Source organism: Setaria italica, chromosome IV (genome assembly GCF_000263155.2).
Source record: "Setaria italica strain Yugu1 chromosome IV, Setaria_italica_v2.0, whole genome shotgun sequence".
In the NCBI taxonomy this organism is placed as follows: Eukaryota; Viridiplantae; Streptophyta; class Magnoliopsida; order Poales; family Poaceae; genus Setaria; species Setaria italica.
Window position 1 is genome coordinate 11178598 of NC_028453.1, and position 22092 is coordinate 11200689.

Here is a 22092-nt window from a genome sequence, read left to right on the forward strand (position 1 = left end):
TGTGCCTGGAGCCAGCAACAATCAGGTCCAGGACGAGAGGCAATCGTCCTGGTTCTGAGAAATTAGTCCACTGATCTTTCTTAGAGAAGGTGTAGCAGTCTCAATGGTCATAATCTCCCGTAGCACTAGCTTTTGGGACCGCTTTGAGGCGGTACCAGGTATTCTGCCGAAGATGACGTTGATAGTCTTGGACGGGGTCTGGAACTTGCCGTTGCCGTTCTCATCTTCGTCTTCCTTGGTTTTTCCTTTATCATTGGTACCTGATGGCTCTAGCAAGTCCTTCATTACTCTACGTAGGCTATAGCAATCTATCGCAGCGTGTTTGTGGTGAGGATGCCGCGGGCACTATTTTTTCAAGAGCTCGCTGAAAGCGGGACTGACTTGACTTCTACCACCTCCTTTCTTGGACAATTGAGATGTTGCCATGACAGTATTGTCTGGCTTGTGCTTGCGGTTGTGACCTCCCGAGTAGTTATTGTCGGTGTTTTAGACCGGCAACCCGCCTAGGGGGTACCCTAGGAGGTCTTTTGTGCGGTAAGGATCGTCGAGAATCAAGGAATCAATGGTGATGTAAGGAACACAATTTAGACAGGTTCGGGCCACTAGATCACGTAATACCCTACGTCCTGTGTGTTGGTTTGTATTGATGAACTGGAGTCGTTGTTGAGGGGGGTCCCTACCCATCCTTATATACACGGGAGGGCAGGGTTACAAGTCTTGAGTCCTAGTCGGGTATTATTACAGAGTTCTACTCGGTAAGGCCCGAGTAGTTTTCCATAAACATACTTGACTAGTCCGAGTGGGATACGCCTATCCCTTGTTCTGATCGTGTCCGAGTACACCCCTTAGTGGGCCGTCCAAGGTCTACTCGTGGGCCTGGGGTGTATGCCCGACAAGCCCCCGAGTACTTTGTAGTCGTGCGCCACAGTCTTGGGCACTACGGGCACTATCCGAGTAGCTAGTCGTAGAGTTTGCAGACCGAAGTGCTCGAGTACTGTCGCGTGGCTAGAAGGTACTCTTTTTGTTCTTTCGAGTTGCTTCTGTTCCGAGATTTTATATGGTAGTGCGATGTCAATCGCACTCCATATGGAGTAGCCCCCGAGCCTTAGGTTGAGTCAAAGAGTCAGCCTTAGGGTCAAACCAGTCTTTTGTTTATTTTACCCTTGGAAGTCTTTGAAAAAAGAAAAAACCGACCAACAGGTACGGTACCCGCAGCCCCCGAGCACATAGGCCATCTCTGTCGTTGAAGTGGTCAGCAGTCCATTGAAAAGAGTAGCCGTTGAGTGTTTAAGGCGATTAATCTGCAATTAATCTGTTAGAATCCGTCCATTGCGCAACCGACGCGTGGAAGCCGGAGCTGGCGGAGATAAAACTGGAAGGCCCCCTTTCGGTTGTTTTTACGCCGCACGGTAATCAGATCTGATTATCTTCCTCTTCTGTCTTCCTGTTCCACACTTGCGCCGCCGCCAGTGCTGCTGCCGCCATTGCCGCCCTTTGAGAGAGATCCAAGTGAGAGTGTCGTTCTAGCTTGAGATTGAGTCCGTCGAATGCGCACCAAGAAGATGGGAAAGAAACTCGAGAAGATTCAGGGCAAGGCTCCGGCAACGGGCAAGGCAAAATCCAAGAAGGGGAAAGAGCTGGTGCTGCCAGCGCCGAAGGTGGGGCCGACGAACCAGACTGCGCCGCCACCGCCTGGAGCGACGTGGCAACATTCAGTGATGAAGGAGGAAGCCGTGAAAGCATTAGTCGATGCAAAGCTTCTGCAGCCGAAGGAGATTCTTGAGTGGCGCCCCGCATTTCCAAATGCGTGACAATTTGAGGAACATCCAGGCGAGACCGTGATGCTTGCGCACTTTGTGGAGAGGGGGTTGGCAGTGCCCACCTCCGACTTCTTCAGAGGTATTCTCGACTACTATAAGCTTGAACTTGTGCATTTGAACCCCAATGGTGTACTGCATATGTCAATATTTGTACACCTCTACGAAGTGTATTTGGGAGTTCCTCCAAGTCTCGAGTTGTTTAGGAAACTGTTCCGCTGTAAGCCACAGCCAAGTGTCCATAGAACCGAAGTCTTTGGAGGCGCCGGGTTCCAACTCAGGAACTCGGGCGCATACATTGAGTACAGCTTGACTGACTCCCATGGGAAGTAGAAGAAAAGGTGGTTCTACATTGGGAACCATAATCCTCGATTGCCTGTGGTGACTGGTCACGCGCCCAAGCACGCAGAGAATTGGGTGAGCCAACCCAAAGACACCCCCGAGCTCGATCACATGATGCAGCAGATTACCAAGTTGAAGGCACTCGGTCTGACTGGAATCAATGTGGCGGCCAGCTTTCTGAAGAGAAGGGTCCAGCCGCTTCAACAACGGGCTCACTCGGGAAGTGAGTACGCAGGTCTTAAGGATCCATCACGTATGTCCGATGAGGATATATCCGATGATGATGTAGAGGCGTTGCTGGCCAAGTTCTTTAGGAACTATCAGGGAGTGCCAGTAATCCCTGCGGACCTTCGTCAGTGTGACGCTTGGTATGAGCTATAAGTGGTATGTCTTTGCACTTGACTTGTACTTTTTCACTTGTGATATTTGTTGTTAATATCGAATTTTTTTGGTAGTCCCGAGTTCTTGCCGGCTATTTGGCGCAGTTGGAAGAAGAATCAAAAACTGTTGCCGAGGAGTCAGAGGATGAACCCCCTCCTCCTACCAAGAAGCGCAGAGTAGTCTGCAAGATGTCTGCGGCTAAGTCTGCTTCAACCCCTGAGAAGTCTCGGGGTACCAAGGTGTGTAGTCGTGAACTTATCTATAGCTGATAATTTTGAACTTGCTATGGCTAATTCGTCTTGTTCATAAAGGCTGTCGACACGGCCCTTGGTGATGATGAGGTTGCCTCTGGAGAAGTAGTCGTGGCCGACCCGGATGTTGGTAATGTATCTGTTGACATGGTGCTAGAGAAGGTGCCATCAATAGAAGTTGGAGTAGCCCCCGAGCTATTCGCACCGGCTCCGTCGGCTGCCATGCTGCCCGTTACTGACCAGGCGGTCCTGGGATTGCCCGCTGGATCACCGGGTGTTGCAAAGGAAGTGTCGCCAGTACTCGCTACTGGTTCTTTGCCGTCCAGTGTGCTCGCCAGTGGTAAGTGTTTTGCCCAAGCTAGTTTCGTTTGTCTGAGTTGAATTGTAGTCTCGACTTTTCGCTTTACAGGTCTTGGCGAGAAGACGGTGTCGACGGCTGTTCCTGCGGCGCCAACTACTCGACCACCTGTTGTCGAGAAGAAACATGTGCGATTTCCGCCACGCTCGACCCGGTGAGCTTGCTTACCCGATGTATATCTTTAAGTTGTCTTGAAGTCGTATAATGACTTTTCTTGATGCAGGGATAAGGAGGAAACTATCCCTGTGGAGACAGGGGTAGAGTCGGATCCCCCAACTACATTATCTGCTCCTTTAGAGGATTTAATTGTTGAGGAGGTACCCGAAGTTGACGCCGGTCATCTTGGAGCTACTATGTCGATGCTTCAAGACGTCATCCGTTCGGTGGAGGTTCCCGCCGCTGCATCGGGTTCAGGATGTGCTACCTTATCAACATCCACTGGCGGATCGCTAGCCGTAGTAGGTGTTGAAAAAGCCAAAGAGGCGACTGCTCCAGGTATGTTTCTGTAGTCGTGTTATTGTAGTCATAGCAGGCAGTTGACTGATGATAAATGTTGTAGGTGCCATTTTGGGTACAGCTCCTCATCTTGCAGAGAGTACTCAAAAACCGATGATCAGCCTGCCATCTGACTTGGAGTTCCAGAAGGCCATCGATGTTTTTCGGAGCTTTCAGGTGAATTTCTGTTGAATATTCACCTGTACTGAGTAGCTATGAGGCTCTTAACTCACCATAGTACTTTGCATACTTGGACCCTTTCAGGAACGAAGTCATCAACTAGAGCAGGAGTGTGCCTGACTGACCGAAGCTCTGAGGGTTCATGAGGTTGGAGCAAAGTCTTTTGCTGTGGAACGTATGGATCACGCGGTCCTGCAGCAAAAACTTGAGAGCCGCTACAAGTCGCTGAACAAGAAGTATCAAGGTAAGTACTTTGCATACTCCGAGTATGTCCAATTGTAGCCAGCTGTTGTTGAACTTGTTTTGTCTTGTAGAGCTCAAGAAGCAAGAGGCGGCTGCAAGGAGCCAAGTCCTCGACTGGAGAAACACGCACGACCGAGTGGCGGATGAAGCTGAATGTCTTCGGGCTGCGGTGACAGAAGCGAAGGCTGCTTGCGAGCATCAGTGGGACAGGAAGATGCAGAATGGCGTGATGTTGGCCATGGCCATGGTGGCATGCAGAGATCATGCCCAGACCATGGGAAGACTCCGAGGCGAACTCCAGGAGCTAACTGTAGCAGCTGAAGACTTGGTGAACGCCATAGGCCCCGTGGAAGAAGGCGCAGGGCCGCAATCACTAGTCGAGCGATTGAAGGCTGCCCCGAGTAAAGTGGCGGGACTCTGCAAAGTTGTTTGCAAATAGGTCCTTGTAGTCGTGAAGACCTACTACCCGAGGGCAGACTTGGCGGCGGCTAGTGGCGGCGTGGCTCGCAACTGCACAAAAGAAGCATATGCGCAGTACCTCAAGGAGGCGGAGCCTATTGCGTCGAAGATGTCAGAGTTTGTCTCTCCAGAAGAGCCTTGAGCTTTGCATGTACTCTTGTATTTGTGTCGAGTACTTTGAACAATATTTTGACAAATGAATGTTTGCCCATTTTCTTGTTGCGTGAAGTTTGTTGTCTTGCGAAGAGTAGTTTTACTCTATCTTGTCCGACCCAAAGTCTCGAGGTCAGCTAAGCCTGACCCTTTGGGGGGGAACTCCACCTCGCCTGACCCTGAGTCCTAGGGTCGGCTAAGCCTGTCTGCTTCACCCGACCCTGAGTCCTGGGGTCGGGTGCGCCCGACCCCTTTGAGGGTGGAAGCTCCGCCTCGCCCGACCCTAAGTCCTGGAGTCGGGTTCGCCCGACCCCTTTGAGGGTGGAAGCTCCACCTCGCCCGACCCTAAGTCTTAGAGTTGGGTGTACCCAACCCCTGAGCAGGGGGTCAGAATATTCCAAGCCCCCATGATAATGGTGTGAGCGTAGGCCGCGCTTGGCTTGGAGTAGTTCCGAGTGTTGAGTAGTCATAATGCTGTCGAGTACTCTTCTTTTGAGGGACATGGGTGTACTGTACTCCTTTGTCCTTTGTGGATGCATGGGTGTATTGTACTCTTTTGTTGTTAGTGGCATATGTACCATCACGTGGGCAGAGTCAGGAGTCGTCAGACTCATTGATCACGGGCGCATAGTAACTCTTGGGCAGGTGGTAGTTGCATCTTTCGGCTATAAATAGAGCCATTTAGAGAGCGAATCATACCAAGTTTCTGAGTGGGAATGGATTGCCTTCGGTTGCTTTTGTTTGAGTGTAGAGAGCCATCAAAGATTGCACCGGTGCTAGAAGATTCCTCGTAGATTGAGGCCACCTTCCCTACACAGACTCCTGCGCACGTAGGGATAGCCGCGATGCTAGAAGAATCCTCGTAGGAGGTTTTGTCGCACGCCTCATCTTGCAGCTCGTGATCCAGTGGAGTACGCGCTGGAACTCGCGGGTGATGGGTGATGAGTGACGCGGTCTTTATCCCACTCTCTGAGAGGTGGAGGTTTAGCCGTAGAGTGGATTGGCTCCGCAAGGCTAGCAAAAGAGCAGCCTTGGTTCCCTCTAGGCGCGTCGTGCCAAATTCATCATTGCCGCTGTCAAGGCAGTGGCAATGCTAGAGTTCCTGGCATTGCCTTGGGTAGAGGACCTAGATATGGCTGTGTTTTGCGCAACTTCCTTGCGTGTGGGCCCTTCCCCTTGTAGTTGGCAGACCTGAGTGGCCTTGTGATATAGTAAAATCCTGAGGCTTAAATGCAGCCCGCCAGTAGGCAGTTGCTTGTAGTCTTCGTGTATTCCGAGTACTTGTACTCGTATGTAACCTGATGTATCTTCGGCTCAGTAAAGAAATACTTTACAGAAATTTTGTACCAGGGCAGTGATCCTTGTTGAGTTGATAACTCTTGTCAAAGCTGAGGTATCTTGAAGTCGGTAGTTGGGCAGTTAGCCCGAGTAGTCATCATGAGTTATTGCCTTGAAGCGATTACTCGGATGCTGCTATGGGTAATAGCGATAGAGATGTTCTATATTCCAAGAGTTTGGTACTTGTTCTCCTGAAAGCTCTTGGAGTCTGTAAGATCCAGGTCCTGTAACCTTTCATACAATGTAAGGACCTTCCCATGGTGAATTGAGTTTATGCAACCCTGACGTGTCTTGGATACGCTTAAGGACCATATCGCTCGAGTTGAAAGATCTTTCCTTGACGTTGCGGTCGTGGTAACGCCTTAAACCGTCAAGGTATCTGGCAGATTGCACTAGTGCTGCGCATCTTGTTTCTTCTAGATTGTCTATATCTGTTCGCCTTGTTTCTATTGCCAGTTCTTCGTCGTATTGTTCAACGGATGGTGATTGCCACATGATGTCAGCGGGTAGGATGGCTTCCGAGCCATATACGAGGAAATAGGGCGATAGCCCAGTAGTCTTGCACGGTTGGGTACGTAGGCCCCACAAAGTGTTGGGTAACTCTTTGAGCCATTTGCTGCCTTTGGTGTTGCCAACGTCATGTAGTCTTTTCTTCAGGGCGTCGAGTATCATGCCATTAGCACGCTCGACCTGCCCATTGGCTCGCGAATGAGCAACCGATACATAGCGGACGTCGATGCCGCTAGTCTCGCAATATTCCCAAAAGTCGTGATTATTGAAGTTTGACCCTAGGTCTGTGATAATCCTGTTGGGAAAACCGTAGCGGTGTACGATTTCATCCAAGAAGTCGAGGACCCGATCTGCCTTGGGGCAAGTGACTGGTTTGACCTCGACCCACTTGGTGAATTTGTCGATTGCCACGAGTACTCGGTTGAATCCTCCTGGCGCAGTTGGTAACGGTCCTATCATGTCAAGCCCCCAGCAGGCAAACAGCCATGTTGGAGGTATTGTGACTAGCTTGTAGGCCGGTACATGTTGCTATTTTGTGAAGAATTGACAACCTTTGCATTTCCGAACTAGTTATTTAGCGTCGGCCAGAGCCATTAGCCAGTAGAAGCCTCCTCTGAAAGCTTTGCCAACTAGTGTCCTCGAGGAGGCGTGGTTGCCACAGATTCCTCTGTGAATTTTCTCTAGGATTTCTTGGCCGTCCTCTCTAGTGACGCACTTCATGAGTACTCCAGACGATGCACCTTTCCTGTAGAGCTTGTCTTCGACTAGAACGTAATTTTTTACTTGCTGGGAGATTTGCTCGGCTTTATTTTTGTCGGATGGTAGCTGGTGATCTTTGATGTAGTCGATGAAGGGTGTCCTCCAGTCGACTTCTATCATCATGACTTCACGAGAGACATCAGCAGTTGGGACCGCTGGTGTGGCGACTTGTTCGGATATGGATGGCTTGCGCAGTTCGAGTACAAAAATTCCTGCTGGAACTTCTGCACGAGTTGAGCCCATTTTGGATAAGACTACGGCGGCAACGTTGTTGTCGCGGACGATGTGATGAAATTCCAAGCCTGAGAACTTGTTTTCCAGTTTGCGGACTTCTTTGCAGTAAGCATCCATGTTGTCCTTGTTCCGGTCCCACTCGTCATTGACCTGGTTTATAACGACTAGAGAGTCGTCGCACACCAGTAGTCGTTTGATGTCGAGGGAGATTGCAAGGCGAAGGCCGTGGAGTAGTGCTTCGTACTCGGCTTCGTTATTAGATGCTTCCCAGAATATTTGCAGCACATACTTGAGCTGGTCTCCCCTGGGGGAGATGAGTAATACGCCTGCGCCGGCCCCTTCGAGTTTGAGGGATCCGTCAAAGTACATTACCTAGTGTTCTGGCCGTTCGACTGGTGTTGGCACTTGATTTTCAGTCCATTCAGCTACGAAGTCGACCAAAGCTTGGGATTTGATAGCTGTCCTTGGCTTGAAGTCCAAGGTGAGAGCTCCGAGTTCAACTGCCCATTTGGAGATTCTACCTGTGGCATCTCTGTTGTGGAGAATTTCGCCGAACGGGAAGTCAGAGATGACTGTGATGTTGTGCTCTTGGAAGTAATGGCGCAATTTTTGGGAGGTGAGCAAAATTGTGTATAAGAGTTTTTGTATCGGTGAATACCGAGTTTTGGAGTCCGCGAGTACTTCGCTGACGAAGTAGACAGGTCGTTGGACCTTGTAAGCGTGGCCCGGTTCAGACCGTTCGACTACTATTGCCGTGTTGACGACATGAGTAGTAGCTGAGATGTATAGGAGCAAGTCTTCATTCGGAGAAGGAGCGGTGAGTACAGGAGGTTTTGACAGAAAGTCTTTGAGTTGTGTTAGTGCCTCATCTGCCTCTTCCGTCCATTTGAACTTGTCTTAGCATTTGAGAAGCTTGAAGAAGGGTAGTCCCCGTTCTCCAAGTCTCGAGATGAACCGGTTGAGAGCGGCCATGCAGCCTGTGAGTTTCTACACATCCTTAATGCTAGCTGGTGCCTGCATGTTTGTGATGGCAGATATTTTTTCCGAGTTGGCCTCAATGCCGCGATGGCTAATGATGAACCCGAGTAATTTGCCGGAAGGTACTCCAAACACGCACTTAGTAGGATTGAGTTTCCATCGGAAAGCGCGTAGACTAGAGAAAGTTTCCTCCAAGTCAGCAATGAGTTCCTCCCGATTTCTTGTTTTGACGACTACATCGTCAACATAAGCTCAACATTGCGGTGAAGTTGCTTTTCGAAGCACATCTGTATGGCCCTTTGGTAAGTTGCCCGTGCATTTTTCAGTCCGAAAGACATTGTTTTGTAGCAAAAAGCTCTGAAAGGCATGATGAATGTTGTTTTGGCTTGATCCTCCTCTTTGAGGCTTATCTGGTGATAGCCGGAGTAGCAGTCGAGAAAGCACAGTAAAGCGCACCCAGCGGTGGAGTCGACCACTTGATCGATCCCGGGTAGCCCGAAAGGGTCTTTTGGGCAGTGTTTGTTGAGGTCGGTATAGTCGACGCACATTCTCCACTCATTGCTTTTCTTACGAACGAGCATGGGGTTGGCGAGCCAGTCAGAATGAAAGACTTCTTTGATGAACCCTGCCGCGAGTAGCTTGGCTAACTCTTTTTTGATTGCTTCTCATCTGTCTTGAGCGAACCGGCGTAGTCGTTGCTATTTTGGAGTAGCTTTGGGATCGACATTGAGGGAATGCTCAATCAGCTCCTTGGGCACACCTGGCATGTCAGCTGGTTTCCAAGCGAAGATATCGTGGTTAGACCGAAGGAAGCTGACGAGCGCGAATTCCTATTTGGGATCTAGCCCTGTTCCGATCAGGGCTGTTTTGGAAGGGTCACCTGTTTGGAGCTCAACTGATTTGAAGTCTTGCTCACTTGTGGGTTTCACCTTTGTGGACCCCGACTTGTTTTCCAGGATCTCTAGTTCGTTTGGATGGAGCTTTTTCGAAGCTGTGAAGACTTCTTGCATGGGACTAGGTGCTTGAGTAGTCGCAGCAATTTCCCCGGCTTCGGTGTCGCATTCGTAGGATCGTCGTAGATCTCCTCATAGCGTGAGTTCTCCCTTGGGGCCTGGCATTTTGAGTACTAGGTAAACATAGTGTGGTATGGCCATGAACTTGGCGAGTGCTGGCCTTCCGAGTATGGCATGGTAAGATGTCTCGAAGTCGGCGACTTCAAATCTGATGTACTTGGTACGGTAATGCTCCTTAGTTCCAAAGGTACGGAAGGACAATTTTTCCTAGTAGTATAGCCACATTTCCAGGCACAATGCCGTAGAAAGGTGAATCTGTTGGAGTGAGCATTTTAGTAACGTCGAGGCACATCTTCCTTAATGTCTTGGCAAAAATAACGTTGAGTCCGCTTCCGCCGTTGATGAGTACTTTGGTTAACTTTGAGCCTACCACAACCGGATCCAGTACTAGTGGGAAACGGCCTGGTTAGAACTTTGTCCATTGATCTTTTCTGCTAAAAGAAATGGGAACTTCTGACCATTTTAACGGTGTTGGATCCGTTGGTTCTATGGCCATGATCTCCCTGAGTACAAGTTTGTTGGCTCGCTTGGATGCGGTACCTGGGATACCGCCGAAGATGACGTTGATGGTTCTTGAGGCGGTCTAGAAGTCGCCTTCTTCGTCTTCGTCGTTGTGGGCTTTGTTCTTGCCCTTATCTTTTTTCTTGGTGTACTCTTCAGGAGGTAGTGGTGCGGGTAATTCTTGCATGACTCGACGCATGCTGTAGCAGTCTATTGCCGAGTGCTTGCTAGTCGGGTGCCATGGGCACTGCTTTTTGAGTAGTTCGGTGAAGGTTGGCCCTTCATCGTTTCGACGGGGTCCCTTTTTTCCGGAGTTGGTCATGGCAGCAACAGTATTGTCGGGCTTCCTTTTGCGATTGTGATTACTTGAATGATTGTTTCGAGTATCATTATGCCGAGCTCTATCTTGGTCATTGTTGTGGTTGTTGTCGTGTCCACGGTTACGGTGGGAGCCGAACCGTTCTCGCTCTTTGTCTTCTTCATCCGCCCACTGCTGCACCATGACTTTGAGTTCTTTGACATCAGTTGGTCGTCGGCGACCGAAGTCTTGGTATATTCGTCGATCATAGAGCCCATTCTGGAAGCACTCGATGACGTTTGTTTCGGAGATGTCGACTATGGTAGCCTTCTTTTCGAAGAACCGTCGCAGGCAGTCGCGTAGGGTCTCGCCTTCTTTTTGCTTAATTTGACTTAAGTCAATCTTGTTGCCTGGTCTAGCCATGGAGCCGGCGAAGTTGTTGGTGAAAGCCTTTGTCAAATCCGCCCAGGAGTCAATGGACTTGGGTTTGAGCGACTCAAGCCACGTTAGTGGTGCGGGTTCTATGCATATGGGAAAGTGAATAACTTTGGTATCGTTATTGCCCCCGGCTGCTTGGACGCCTAGCGAGTAGCATCGTAGCCATTGAATTGGGTCTTGTTTGCCATCATACTTGGTGATTCCGGTTGGCTTGAACTTCTCGGGTAGTTTTGTTTTCATTACCCGGTTTGTGAAAGTGGGAAAGTGGTTGTAGTTGTCGATTTCTCGCTTGCGCCGACTGTTGAGAATTTCTCGCAGATCACTGAAGTTGGACACTTCATGGTTCTTCCGAGTAGGGCGGATGCTTTTAACCGAGTTTGTGCAGCTGACCTCGCCAACATCCTTATGGCGAGCTGGGGACTTGTGCTTGCTTGAACCTTGGCTGTGATGCCGAGGTTGGTTAACTTCATTGCCGTTTTTCGGGGCATTGTTGTTGTCTGCAGCTCCCCTGCTACCTTCTTGGTGAGCTATGATGCGAGGAATAGATGGAATCAACGACTCTTTGTTGAGTAACTTGTAAGCTTGCTCCGCGAGTTGTGCGATCAGTCCGTTGCCGCGCTGCACGAGTTGAGTTGTGGCTTCGTTATCCCTATCCTGAGGCATCAATGTTGTTAAAAGGCTAATTGAGGCGATAGCCGCGAGTGGAGTATTGTGCTCCTGAGCCTGAATTGCGTCGAAGGCCCTTTCAAGATTTGTAATGGGAATATTTGTAGCCATCGACTGTCGTCGCTCGGCTCGAGTAGCGTTGCGCATCCTTCTTTGATTTCTTTGCTCGGAGGTTTCATTGTGAGGGGCGTCAGCTGTAGACTCATCCTCGGAGATGTTGTCGAGTTGTGCTAATCGCCTAGGGGTTCTAATCTGGCTAGTACCCGGGTTGTTATTCTGAGTAATAACAAGTATCTCCCTATTCGGGTAGTAGCTTCCAGAGCTTGATGTTGCAATCTCTGTGGAGCTTTCCTCTTGGTTGGAAGTGAGTGGAACGCCTTCTTGATATGGGAGGTTGTCTATATAAGCGACAAGGCGCGAGTCGTAGTCGCGGTTAAGGAAAGATGGTCGCAATCCTGGCCAGTGGACCAATCTACCTTGTGATGTTGAAGTTATTACCAATCCTTGGGCTGGACAAGATAATGGTATCTTTGGCGAATAAGATGAGTCGGAGTTGACGTCTTCGTCATGCCCGAGTTCAAATTGGGTTCGAGTAAGAAAGCCTTGGTGTACTTTGGTTCCGTTGCGGAGTCCGTGCGGGAACCTCTTTGAAGTCAAAACCGACTTGGACACTGGCTGGGATTGACTAGTCCAAGGCGAAGTCGAATCCGACACGTAGTCGAACTCGAACTCGTCGATTTTGAAATCTTGGTTTTTTCCGATCAGATCTTCTGGTTTCTTCTCCTGAGCGTCGACGATCTAGCGCCGGAATGAACCCGAGCCGTTGGCGACGCAAAGCTAGGATCCAAAAACGAAGGTGGCGCCGGCTTCAATGAGAAAAACGGGCCTGATGATGACCTTTGCCATTGAGTTCGCGCTGAAAAACTCGACGAGTTCCCCTACCTGGCACGCCAGGTGTCGGTGTTTTAGACCGGCAACCCGCCTAGGGGTTACTCTAGGAGGTCTTTTGTGCGGTAAGGATCGTCGAGAATCAAGGAATCAATGGTGACGTAAGGAACACAATTTAGACAGGTTCGAGCCGCTAGATCGTGTAATACCCTACGTCCTGTATGTTGGTTTGTATTGATGAATTGGAGTTGTTGTTGAGGGGGGTCCCTGCCCGCCCTTATATACACGGAAGGGCAGGGTTACAAGTCTTGAGTCCTAGTCGGGTATTATTACAGAGTTCTACTCGGTAAGGCCCGAGTAGTTTTCCATAAACATACTTGACTAGTCCAAGTGGGATACGCCTATCCCTTGTTCTGATCATGTTCGACTACGCCCCTTAGTGGGCCGTCCAAGGTCTACTCGTGGGCCTGGGGTGTATGCTCGACAGTTATTTCGGTGTTCGTCGTTTCGGTTCTTGTCGTTGTCCTAACCGTTGCTCTGATTGTTGTTGTGCTAGCCTCGATTGCAATTTGACTCGAACCTTTCAAGCTCCTTGTCTTCTTCGACTGCCCATGCTTGCGCCATAGTCTTGAGTGACTTGACATCATGGGGGCACCACCTGCCAAAATCCTGGAACATACGGCAATCATAGAGACCATTCTGGAAACAGTCGATCACATCTTGCTCCGAGATATCTACGATAGTGGCCTTCTTGTCGAAGAAACAACGTAGGTAGCTTCGCAGGGTCTCGCCTCGCTGTTGCTTGACTTGTGCCAAGTCAATTCTGTTGCATGGACGCTGCATTGCTCCTGCGTAGTTGCTGGTAAATGCCTTCTTGAGGTCTTGCCACGAGTCAATCGAGTTTGACTTTAATGATTCGAGCCAAGTGAGCGGCGCTAATTCCATGCATATGGGGAAATATATGACTTTCGTGTTTTCGGTCCCTCCTGCAGCTTGAACTGATAATGAGTAGCATCGAAGCGATTGAATTTGGAGATTCCTAGTGGTTTGAATTTCTGGAGCAAAATAGTCTTCCTGACCCGACCTGTAAAGGCTGGAAAAGCTATCATTGCCGTCACCGCTGAAGTTAGCTTCGAGTTCGCGCTCACGACGCCGTCCTTTGATGATATTACGAGCGTCGCGGTTGATGTTTTATTACCTCTTGAAGATCTCCCACGGGACGCGCGGGCTCAGGATTAGCTCTATGGTGGCAGCGGCCTCCCACAGAAGGTGTCCGACTACCCTTGGGCGCATCCCTGTTTTGTCTGGTGCCTTCGAGTTGTTGAGCTGAAGGAGCTGCAAGGCCTCTGTAGCTACTGTCGTGTTGACTTCGCTGGGACGGAGTACGTGATACTGAGGCAATCGGATTTTGCCTATTGAGTTGTTCATAGGCATGATCTGCCAGAGCTGCCAACTGTCTGGTATATTTATCTTGTGGCATGGCGCAAGTGATGAGATCAATGGAAGCAATGGTGGTGAGAGGTGTACGGTGTTGCCATGTTTGGACTGCCTCGAAGACGTTGTCTAAATTCACGATCGGGAGCCTCTCTGCCAGCCAGCGGCGACGATCCGCTCTCACTGCGTTCCTTGCTCGTCGCCGGGTTCTCTGAGCATCGGTCTCCTCCCCAACGACGTTGGCGGTGAGTTCATCCTGCGAGAAATCATCTGGGTGACGCTCGTGTCGAGGATTCCTCTCCGGTTGCTCGACATCCTCCGTACCTTGCGCTATGATAAGGGCGAAGAGTTCTCTGTCTGGAGAGTGACTTCCAGAACTTGAGGTAATGACTTCTGTAGAGCCGTCGCCTTCATGGATAGGAGATAAGGGTGCTCCCTACTGGTATGGGAGAACATCAAGGTGGGCGATGAAGCGTGACTCGTTGTCCTAGGTGAGGGCTAGTGGCCTCATGCCAGGCCAGCAAACAAATCTGCCTTGAGGGGTTGAAGTGATCACCAGGCCCTACTGCGGCTATTAATGGTGTCTCCTCTCAGAGTCCAAGTAGTATCGTAGTCGTGATCCTCAATCGCACCTGAATTGGATTGCAATCTGGACAAGGTGGCTTGGTAGATGGAAGCTGCATTATAGAGTCCGAACGAGAATTGGCTCGAAATTTGACTTGATTCAAACGATGGCTGGAACGCCGGCTCGTGAGAACCAACCCGAGTAGATGTAGAGCCCGAGTTGTACTCGAACTCGCTTCTTGTTAGATTAAAAAATTCGTCGAATCTCTCAATGAATTCCTCCAAATATTGGCAATGAAGATTCATGTTGTAGAGCTTCTCCTCCAGGGCCTCCATGATGTGGCGGTGAAAACCTCCATCGCCGTCTGCGATGCATACCCAGGAGACGAAGACGAACGTCGCCCCTGCTTCAAACGCGACTGCGGGCTTAATGATGACTTGGGCCATCAAATTCCCAAGGAGATTTTTGACGACTTCCCCTACCTAGTGCGCCAGCTGTCGATGTTTAAACTCGGCAACCTACCTAGGGGAGTACCCAAGGTAGAGTTTTGGTTGGTGGGTGTTGCCGAAATCAGGAACTCGATGGTGTACGTAGGCATGCGCTTTAGACAGGTTCGCGCCGCTAGATTGCGTAATACCCTACGTCCTGTGTGTTGTTCGCTTGTATTCAATTGAACTTGTTTGGAGGGGGTCCCTGCCCGTCCTTATATATTGGAGGAGCAGGGTTACAGGTCAATTGTTTTACAAGAGTACTAGTCGGATTCGACTAGAGAGTCCTACTCTAACTGCTACGAGTAATCTCAGAGTCCTCGACTAGTTCCTATCCTCCATGTAGACTACGCCATCCTGCACCATAGTCTCCATATCTGACACGTCTCGGTGTACAGCCCTGTATATGGGTCTGTCCAAATCTTCTGGTGGGCCCATAGATGTATGTACGACACATATGTCATTATTAAAAAATTTGAATTCAAATCACCTTCACAAAAAATATTTGAAGAGGCACGACAATATATGATTTTAAATTGTCTAGTTCTTAAACTTTTGGTATTTAATAATAATTAAGGTATATACATTTAACGTGTCACTATTTATAATATATAGAGGAAGTGATGATAATATAGATTTCATGTTAAAATATAATTCAAAGTTAGAGTCCATTAAAAAATCCAAGCGCATACAAGGATGTAAAGTGAAAACGATAAAGATTATAAATGTGGATGGAAACACCATAGAGTAATTATTAACTAAAGTTTATCACAATTTGTTGAAGATAATAATTATATATCTATATAAGTATTGAATTGTGTTAACGATATTTAACAAATGAAAGAGAGGTTAAGGTATAACAATTTTGATTGTTAGCTATGCGCTCCTATTTTTTTCAATTAGAATCTACACATTAATTTTCATGAGACGCTATAAGAAAATAAATACTATAAATTCTCATAAAAAATAAAAAATATCTAAGCAATCTTGTAGATTATAATAACCATAGCCATTAGTCTATTATATTTTCTAAATATATTACCCACCACTATCATGATGAAAATATTTTAAAGTAAACCCCTGAACTAATATCTAAATCACCCACCTTTGCATTATAAAAGATAATTTAAAGTAACCTCATAATCTTCTTCTAAATTTTCTGTATATGTTACTATAAAAAAATAACTAAAAATACTTTTCTAAATTTGTATCTAAATTACCAATATAAGTTGTTATTAAAAATAACTTGAACTAAACACCTAAATCTTAATCCAATCATCTACATGTTCATTATATAGAAATGTCCAAAATTAAAATAAATATATGATTATAAATTACCTATTTTTATCTTTGTTAATATAGAAATACTAAGTTAAGTATATATACAAGATGTGTATCACTGTGTAGACCATTTGTACATGTAGGGGAGGAAGTGAGAAAAAATACTGATTTATATGGAGGTGTATTATAAAGTAAACAAGTATGAAGGTGGATAAAAATCGTGTGTAGAGTAATTACTAATTAAAAACCAATCATAACTGGAGTAATGTGTTAGAATTTAAATAAATGAGTATCATAGATAAATAATTTTGATTATTAAGTTAGAAATCTAATTTTTAAATAATTTTATAATTCAATAATTTTTAAAATAATTAGCCTGTACGGAAGCACGGTTGATGAACTAGTATTTCCTAAACAGAATCGGAAACATTATGCATTGTAGCAAGTTTCTAGTTTGTACTCCAGTTTCCGTAAGCCCGACACAATGTGACACTTAGGGCCTGTTTGGCAACCATGTGTTAAAGTTTAACACCTGTCACATCGGATGTTTGGATGCTAATTAGGAGTATTAAACATAGGCTAATTACAAAACTAATTGCACAGATGGAGTGTAATTCACGAGACGAATCTATTAAACCTAATTAGTCCATGATTTGACAATGTGGTGCTACAGTAACCAATTGCTAATGATGGATTAATTAGGCTTAATAGATTCGTCTCGCGAATTAGCACAAGGTTCTGCAATTAGTTTTATAATTAGCTCATGTTTAGTTCTTCTAATTAGCATCCGAACATCCGATGTGACACTGTTAAAGTTTAACATCTCGTATCCAAACACCCCCTTAATGTGGACAAAATGGACTTGTATAGTTTACCGAAAAAAGAAAATATGAACTTAACGTTTTTAAGAAGTCACATCAAGTCAACAACAACCATGCCTCCCTTCCCTCGCCCACAGGACTTGCAAGCTTTTGTTTTGACGTCCATGCTCCATTGAACGACCGAACGTGCATCCGCGCGCGATCCATTCGATCCAGAGCATAATGAACGCGCGTGCGTGTAGCAGCGCCCCGCAGGTACCAGCCGGCCGGAGACAGGCACGCGCGGGAGGATGTGACCGAGGTCGCCGACACGTCCAGCTCGGCGCTGCGCACAGCCCACACGACGTCCTCGAACGGCAATCACCTACCGGCGTCCTATCCGCGGCGGAGTACGTCCAAGGCTTCAACGCAAACCCCAACCAGCGACGCACGACAAAGCGGTAGTATTACCTGCGCAGTGCCTGCCACGCCGGACCACGTACGGCGCCGCGCATTAGCTGCGCCTCCGGCTTCCGGCTTGCCGGCTGCCGGCTGCCGCGAGCCTGAGGGCCGGGGGGCGCCGTGCTGGCGGCTGCGCGAGCACGCGGCAGAGCCGGCCCGCCGCCGCGTGCCGTACGCCCGTCCGCGCCCGTGCTGCGCTGGTGCGCGCCTAGCCTTGCGATCCGCCAAGAGGAACTTTTAACCGCGTTCTCGCGACTGCGCGGCACTGTGCGCGGCTGCGCGCACGGCTAGCCCTGGGCTGCCAGGACGCGGCCGAAGACGTCTTGTCGAGCGCTGCAAGTCTGCAAGTCTGGTCGTCGGCTCGTCGCACTCGCACCCACGCATGTTACTGCCACCAACACGGTACTTCGCGCGCGGAACACCCTGTTAAAGTTTAACACCTATCACATTAGATATTTGGATATTAATTAGGAATATTAAACATAGGCTGATTACAAAACTAATTGCATAGATGGAGTATAATTCGCGAGACGAATCTATTAAGTCTAATTAGTCCATAATTTGACAATGTGGTGCTACAGTAATCATTTGCTAATGATGGATTAATTAGGCTTAATAGATTTGTCTCGCGAATTAGGACAGGGTTCTGCAATTAATTTTATAACTAGCTCATATTTAATCCTCCTAATTAGTATTCGAATATCCGATATGACACTGTTAAAGTTTAGCACCTCGTATCCAAACACCCCCGGTTACACCCTTTAGCTGCCTGCTGGAGTCTCGATCTGCGCTCTCCCCTGGACATGGATCGGTCCTCTCTCCTCTGGATCCCTGGTACGGTGCGATGGAATACATTTACGCGTGTGGGCGCCTGATCCATGTTACCCGCTGCTTGCTAGTGGGGAGCGCCACTGCCATGTACTGTACATGCAGCAGTGCTCCGTGTGTTTTGCTCGTTCTAGAACTAGTTTACATGCCGCGTTCGTTTCTGGTTGGGTTAAACTGAGACGACGATCGAGTAACAACGCCTAGTAGACAGGACCAACTAATAACTGAATGAATGAACAAAAATGGTGATGATATTTTTGGCAAACGAATTGCGATCTGTCCCTTCTAGAACAAGGCATCTCGATCGGACCACATTGCTAGCAATTTGCTGTTCACTGTTGAACTGTACGGTCAACAGCTCCTCTCTCGATCGTGAGTCGTGACAACGTGACCGGAAGCAGTAAACGCGAGTGGCATCAATCAAGGTGGACCAGGACCCTCAAACTCCCAACTTTAACACTGTGCAAAAAGAAGATTCCCATCACATCAAAATTGCGGTACATGCATAGAGTACTAAATGTAGACGAAATCAAAAACTAATTGCACAGTTTTGTTTACTTTGCGAGATGAATCTTTTAAGCCTAATTAGGACAATAATTTACAGATACAAACGAAACGTTATAGTGTGCTACAGTGCTACAACAGTGATTTTGGACATCCAAAATTAGGCAGCTAAACAAGACCTAGTAAAAATTCAAGACACCAACAGTGTCCACTGGCAGTGGCTAGTAGGCCACCGCTAGGGACGGCCAAGCAGGATCACCGGAGTTAAGAACGGAGCACAGTACCGCCCGAGGACATGCATGCATGCTGCCGGCCGGCCGGCCAACCCATCATCGCGGAGGAGAGGAATCTATGTAATGCTTTGCAGGGATTCAGATCCTCCCGCCGGCTGGCTGGCAAGCACGAACCGGTCGATTTTATGGCACATGCACATGCACGCCCCCGCCCGATCGATCCGAACGACCGAACGCGTTCTAGCTAGGTGCGATGCGACATCTTCGCGGGCTCAATAATAGCAGCGGTAGGGCGCTGCCACAGCGCGAGCGCGGCCGGCGACTACTGGCGAGATTCCGCCGGGCATTCATGGCGGCCCGGCCGGCCACAACCTAACCCCCTCTGCGCGCCTCCCCATGCCTCCTCACATTTTAGTAACGGCGGAGTAGGGAGGGAGCGGCCACCATCTGCTGCCGGGTTGCATGGAGCCACTCAGCTCCGCTCGGCGTGGCAGGAGAACGCTGCCAGCGGCGGCAGGCTCAAGATGAAGGATGGCAGGTCGCCGGCCGGGCGGTCTCGCTGGAGCAGGAGCAGCAGCTAGCCCAGGATCGATCGGCACGGCAAGGATTGAAGACGGGCGCCGGCGATAAGGCAGGCGCAGAGGGCGTGGACGCGGTAAGAACCGCAGCGAGGGAGCGACGAGAGCCTCAGCCCTCAGAAATCAAGTCACAGCACGGCGCGTGCCCATCCATGCATCTATCGATCATCTATGGCAGTGGCAGCGGGAGTAACTTCACTTCATAAATAATTCAGGTACAATGCTGTAGTAATGTGATGGATATGGATCCAGCTTTTTGCGCAGTACATTTTTTTGCCTTGTTTTCCAATGGAGACAACGTAAAATTATTAGTGGCTCAAACAAATGAGGAAAAAAAGGAGTAAAAGAAAAAAGAAGAAAGGGTACATAATGTGATCTGGAAGGACCACGAGTACTATACGTGTGTAAATGGCCGGGATTTAACCCGGCGTACCCGCGCACAACCACCTACCCCGCGCTCGGCGGAGCACACAAGGACCGCGTCAGGCTCGGCATTCAACGCGTCCGGCCCGGACACGGCCACCACGACACACTGTCACGTCCGAGACCTCCTCCCTCGTCACGGGCACGCCGGTCGCGATCCACCACGAGCCAGTTTCGGAGGGGAGACGACATGCATATGCGCGAGACGACGGGACGTGACAGCGCGCGGTGTAGTTACCTACGTGTACACAAGGATCGATACGGGGAGAGGAAAGAGATAGATTGCATGCAGATCAGGAGGCGTCGGCGTCGGCAGCCAGCAACGGCTAGCTAGTGCTTGAGCACCTCCGGGATGTCGACGGGGTAGCGGCAGATGCTCTCCTCCCATGGCCCCTCGGCGGTGCGCGCCGGCTCGATGCACTCCCACGCCGCGCTGTTGCACTTGAACCCCGACCCGAACCCAATCATCCACACACGGTCGCCCTTCCTCATCCGTCCCTTGGCCTCGGTGTACGCCAGCTCGTACCACACCGAGCTGCTGGACGTGTTCCCGAACCGGTGCAGCGCCATCCTCGACGCCTCCACGTCCTCGTCCGACAGCCCCAGGCTTCGCTGCAGCTCGTCGATCACCGCCCGGCCGCCCGCGTGGATGCAGAAGTGCTCGAACGCCGTGCGGAAGTCGGGCAGGTACGGCTTCACGCGGCGGTTCAGCACGCGGCGCGCGATGAAGGACACCGCGAACAGCAGCTGCTCCGACGCCGGCAGCACCAGCGGCCCGATGGCGGTGATGTTGGCCTTGAGCGCGTCGCCCGCGATGGTCATCAGGTCCTTGGACAGGTTGATCCCACGATGGCCCTCGCCGTCCTCCTCCTGGAAGACGCACCGGTACGCGCTGTCCTGGGCGCCCGTCAGCGTGCGCACCACGCGGGCCAGCCGGAACCGCGCCCGGGCGCGCGACGTCGACAGCAGCACAGCGGCGCCGCCCATCCGGAAGAGGCAGTTGGGGAGCAGCATGGCGCGCTCCTTGCCCACGTAGTAGTTGGGAGTGATGGTCTCCGTCGACACCACCAGCGCGTGCGCGCCTTTGGGAGCCACCTGCAGGAAGTTGCGCGCGAGCCCCACGGAGATGAGCCCCGCGCTGCACCCCATCCCGGACAGGTGCACGTTGCGGATGTCCGGGCGCATCCCGTACCGGTTGATGATCATGTCGGTGAAGGACGGGATGGGCGCGAAGAGGCTGCAGTTGACGACGAGGATGTCGATGGCGCTCGGACTGATGCCCGTCTTGGCGAGCAGGTCGTCGATGGCCGAGAAGATAACGAGCTCCACCTCGGCGCGGGAGGCCTCCATGTTCCGGTACGGGGGGATGTAGTGGTGCGCAGGGGGAAGGCAGGTCTCCTCCCCGAGCCCCGAGCGCTCAAGCAGCCGGGTCATGAACCGGACGCTGCGCTCGTCGATGGAGGCGCCCTCCACGAAGGTCACCAGCTTGGCGTGCTCAAGGAAGGTGGCGAAGGGGACGCGGCAGTTGGGCCGCGTGCGGAAGCAGGCGTAGTCGACCAGGTACACGGGCCGGGGCCGCAGCATCAGGTACAGCGCCGCCGCCGCGGCGGGGACGAGCACGGCGAGGAACACGTACGCCACCCGGAGCGCCTGCACCCTGGCGAGGAGCTCCTCCGGCCCGGCGCGCGCCGCGCTGACGGCGGCCGCCACGGCCAGCGGCGCCGCGAGAACGGCCACGAAGTTGTTCACCACGTGCTGGTACAGCGGCTTGAGCTCCTTCAGCTGGTGCGCCGCCGGCGAGCCCATGCTGCGCGCGTGCGAACAGCAGGCTCCGAGCGAGACGAGTGGCACTGTGGAGTGTGGCAGGCTGTGGCGTATGCTGATCTTGGGGGGCGGGAGGGGATGGCAGGATTTAAAGCGCGGGAGTGAGATCAAGAAGCCCGAGCAAGGGGAAGGGCATTACCAACGCACGTTGGTGGGCCACGAGGGCCTTTACTCGAACAGGCTAGCGCACAGCATCGTTCACCGATAAATCTGATGAAATGATGCCGCTAATTAAAGCCATTGCTTGGCCGCACTCATGGACGCCCATCATTCCGAGGGCAAGGCCATATATGCGAATTATACAAAATTT

At 50.3% G+C, this 22092-nt stretch overlaps 1 protein-coding gene across 1 annotated transcript; it reads right to left on the reverse strand.

Annotated features, from left to right (window-relative positions):
- Nucleotides 1-19713: 19713 nt before the first annotated feature.
- On the reverse strand, nucleotides 19714-21861 carry LOC101784847 (3-ketoacyl-CoA synthase 6). The gene has a single exon (XM_004965122.2). It carries the CDS (start codon nucleotides 21762-21764, stop codon nucleotides 20289-20291), a length of 1476 nt encoding a protein of 491 aa, XP_004965179.1. The 5' UTR covers nucleotides 21765-21861; the 3' UTR covers nucleotides 19714-20288.
- Between the last annotated feature and the right edge of the window lie 231 nt (nucleotides 21862-22092).

Coding starts and splice junctions, on each gene's coding strand:
- LOC101784847 (XM_004965122.2), bottom strand. CDS start 21,764: ATGGGCTCGCCGGCGGCGCACCAGCTGAAGGAGCTCAAGCCGCTGTAC.